We start from the raw sequence: 3,943 nt of genomic DNA on the forward strand, positions 1-3,943 counted from the left end.
AAAATTGTCCAAAGGCGTGGAAAGGTATGTACATGAGTGGTTATTTGCAACCATAGTACTTGAGGTTGTAGCATCTTCAGACCTTTGGATATGGCATGTGTTTTTTGGAGTTTCTGGTTCAAATAATGATATCAACGTATTAGATCATTCACCAGTGTTCGATGATATTCTAAATGACTGTGCTCCGAAGGTAAATTATACTATTAATGATAATAATTATACTATGGGATACTATTTAGCAAATGGTATTTATCCTGAATGAGCCACATTTATCAAATTAATCTCAAAGCTACAAGGGGAGAAACGCAAGTTATTTGCACAATATCAAGAAGAGCAAAAAAAATGTGGAGCGAGCATTCGGAATGTTGCAAGCACGCTTTGCAATTATACGTGGCCCAACGCGCATTTGAAAAAAAATAAGAAGCTTGCAAACATAATGAGAGCTTGTATTATATTGCATAATATGATTGTTGAGGATGAAAGAGACACTTACGCAGGAAATTTTGCTAAAGACTTAGAGTATGACGATGTCAAAAATAGCTTATCACAACCTTAGCTGAGAAAGGAAGATTTTGCACCATACCATCAATTTCTCCAAAGAAATGCCCAACTTCAAAATAGGCAGCAACATAGACAGTTGAAAGAGGACATGATTAAACACATATGGCAATTTCACAATGCTTGTCGTCAACTATAGAGCTTAACTATGTTTTACTTTATATTTACAAGGGTAAATACCCTTTCCGGCCCCTGAGCATTTTAAATTGGGACATGTTGCACCTTTATCATCCAGAAACCTCAACCAGGTCCTCAACCATCAACATTAGTGGACGTATCGACCCCTGTGACCGGTTGCCAACAGGTTGCCTGGATGATGTGTCAGGTGGAGGCTGAGTTGTCAAATGCAGGTGCCACGTGTCACTAGAAGTTGTTGCAGGGACTAAAAACCCCCTCCCTGCCCAAATTGTTCTCAGCCCCACCGACAACACCCTCCACTCACCATCCCTCCCCAGCACTCCTCCACCACCGCCACCGCCGCCACCACTACAACCGCCTCACAACCTTCGCAACTCATGCGAGTCCTCCACCTCTTTTTCTTCCTCCACAACCTCCCAAAGCTTCACCCAATGGATGTTCTCTCTCCTGACAACACCTTCCACCACCACTACCACTACTCCTCCGCCACAACAACCACCACCAACGCCACCACCGCTTCTACTTCCCAACAATTTTGAAGAACTCTTTCACCTCTCCGAGCGTCAACTCACAACCAGCTCCAAATCCGGAGCCGGATTCGGAGCCGGTTATCTGCGGTGTAGACAAAATGGAAGCATCTTCTTTATTAAGCCTTGAATGCAAAAGCACAAAATAGACTTTCCAGAAGTAACTTTCACTCATATGGCAAGGACACAGTTCAATTCTGAGTGCATTCAATCTAGGAATAAGTCTCTCAATTGCCACCGCATGCTCTTGTTGTGCATCGGACATGTCAAAATCTACAGGTACAATGAGCCAAGAGATGCAATCAGAAATTCCAAAATTCACCATTATAAAACACTGAAGCTTGTATGATGACCAACAGAATTGAATTTAATTAAAATGAATTGAATTGAAACACTTATCACCTAAGATTAAGATTCACAACAAAAATGACTATAAGCAAGAACAAAATTGAAAAATGAAATGATGAACTAGCGATCTAATGCATTTCTTTGTTTTTTTTATTTAATTTCAAAAAGGAGGTTACCTTGAGGATCGTCTTCCTTGTCAATAGGAAAATCGAGCCAGGTCTCGGGATGCATAGCGATATTGAAGGCGAAGGACAAAACCTCGTCGGTGATCCCACGGCGCGTTCAGGAGCGTATTCCTCCAATTCAGGTCAGTGGTTCCCTCCGAAATCGGATCCGATGGGTTCAGGATCAGGTTGGTCGACGTCGGAATAATCGGGCCGAGAATGATCGGGAATAGAGTCTTGGTAGAGGTTGTGAGAAGGGGAAGATGAAGGGTTGGAATTGGAAGGTGGAGGAGGAGCGAGGAAACTAGCCATTCCCCAGAATTGACGAGTTAGGGTTTGTTTGATTTCATCAAGATCCTCTTTGACTCCACAGCCTTGGCCTTGATCCTCTTCATCTTCGTCGTCTTCTGGTTCCGATCCATGCGCATTATCATGATATTCATGTGGTTGGCTTGTGGGAGAAACAGCTGGAGGGTCCGCTACGACGTCGTTGTCATTGATTCGGAGGGAGTAGAAGCGGTGGTGGCGTTGGTGGTGGTTGTTGTGGTGGAGGAGTAGTGGTAGTGGTGGTGGAAGGTGTTGTCGGGAGAGAGAACCTCCATTGGGTGAAGCTTTGGGAGGTTGTGGAGGAAGAAAAAGAGGTGGAGGACTCGCATTAGTTGCGAAGGTTGTGAGGCGGTTGTAGTGGTGGCGGCGGTGGCGGTGGTGGAGGAGTGCTGGGGAGGGGTGGTGAGTGGAGGGTGTTGCCGGTGGGGCTGAGAACATTTTGGGCAGGGAGGGGGGTTTTTAGTCCCTGCAACAACTTCTAGTGACACGTGGCACCTGCATTTGACAACTCAGCCTCCACCTGACACGTCATCCAGGCAACCTGTTAGCAACCGGTCACAGGAGTCGATACGTCCACTAATGTTGATGGTTGAGGACCTGGTTGAGGTTTCTGAATGATAAAGGTGCGACATGTCCCAATTTAAAATGCTCAGGGGCTGGAAAGGGTATTTACCCTATTTACCAATTAGTGTAATCTTGAATTATATATTGTGTATTATTGCTATATATGAATTTTTTAATATTAATATTTTTTAATGGTGAATTATTTTTGAATTTATAAATTTAAATAATATTATTGAAAAAAATAATAACTACATTAATTTTAATTACTTTAATTAATTAATTTAGTGGGGCCAATGAGTTATAACTCAAATGGCATAGTCTCCCCATACTCATTTAGAGGTTGTGGATTCGAGTCTCCCTATCTTTGGTAAAAAAAATTAATTAATTTAGTGAGACCACAATAGGGACTAAAGTTAGATCCTCCTAATGGATAAGAGAGAGATGCTTTGAGTTCCTATTTACTGTTTATGACGCAAATGCTGATCTTGAGTTACTTTTTATGACAAGTGGGTCATAAATAGAGATTGGAATGTGTTTCCTTCTGAAAATGGTGTTACAAATATATATATATATAGTGTTGTCAATCCTATTTTTAATTTTGACTCTTTTTTTGGTTAAACACACATGTCCATCAGTCCATCCACTCATTCACATAGGCTCTTTTCAACCACAACCTAACTATTGGTGGGGAACTAGCCTGGCTGCTAAGTAAGAGGCAAACACCTTTATCACTTTTTCTAGATTTTTTTTATGACCATGACTCCATGAGCCTTTATTCTATTTTTTTATTGTCCACGGTATCTCTCAATCTGACAAATTATGGACTAATCTGTCGGTGATTTTGAACTCTGATGAGCGGATAATTTATACGCTTTTTGGCATTATTTTTACATAGTTTTTAGTATGATTTAGTTAGTTTTTAGTATATTTTTATTAGTTTTTAATTAAAAATCACATTTATGGACTTTACTATGAGTTTGTGTATTTTTCTGTGATTTCAGGTACTTTCTGGCTAAAATTGAGGGACTTGAGCAAAAATCAAATTCAGAAGTTGAAGAAGGACTGCAGATGCTGTTGGATTCTGACCTTCCTGCACTCAAAGTGAAATTTCTAGAGCTACAGAACTCCAAATGGTACGCTCTCAATTGTGTTGGAAAGTAGACATCCAGGGCTTTCCAGCAATATATAATAGTCCATACTTTTCTCGAGTTTAGATCACGCAAACTGGCGTTCAACGCCAGTTCCATGTTGCATTTTGGAGTTAAACGCCAGAAACAGATTGCAAAGTAGAGTTAAACGCCAGAAACAGGTTACAAA

General features: G+C 41.1%; 1 protein-coding gene across 1 annotated transcript; it reads right to left on the reverse strand.

Moving 5' to 3' along the window:
• LOC107620400 lies at nt 1,201–2,515 on the reverse strand. The gene is made up of 3 exons (XM_021114508.1): nt 1,883–2,515; nt 1,748–1,847; nt 1,201–1,496 (listed from the first exon to the last, which is right to left on the reverse strand). Exons 1-3 carry the CDS (start codon nt 2,498–2,500, stop codon nt 1,216–1,218), a joined length of 999 nt encoding a protein of 332 aa, XP_020970167.1. The 5' UTR covers nt 2,501–2,515; the 3' UTR covers nt 1,201–1,215.

The sequence above is a fragment of the Arachis ipaensis genome, chromosome B10 (genome assembly GCF_000816755.2).
Source record: "Arachis ipaensis cultivar K30076 chromosome B10, Araip1.1, whole genome shotgun sequence".
NCBI classification, from domain to species: domain Eukaryota; kingdom Viridiplantae; phylum Streptophyta; class Magnoliopsida; order Fabales; family Fabaceae; genus Arachis; species Arachis ipaensis.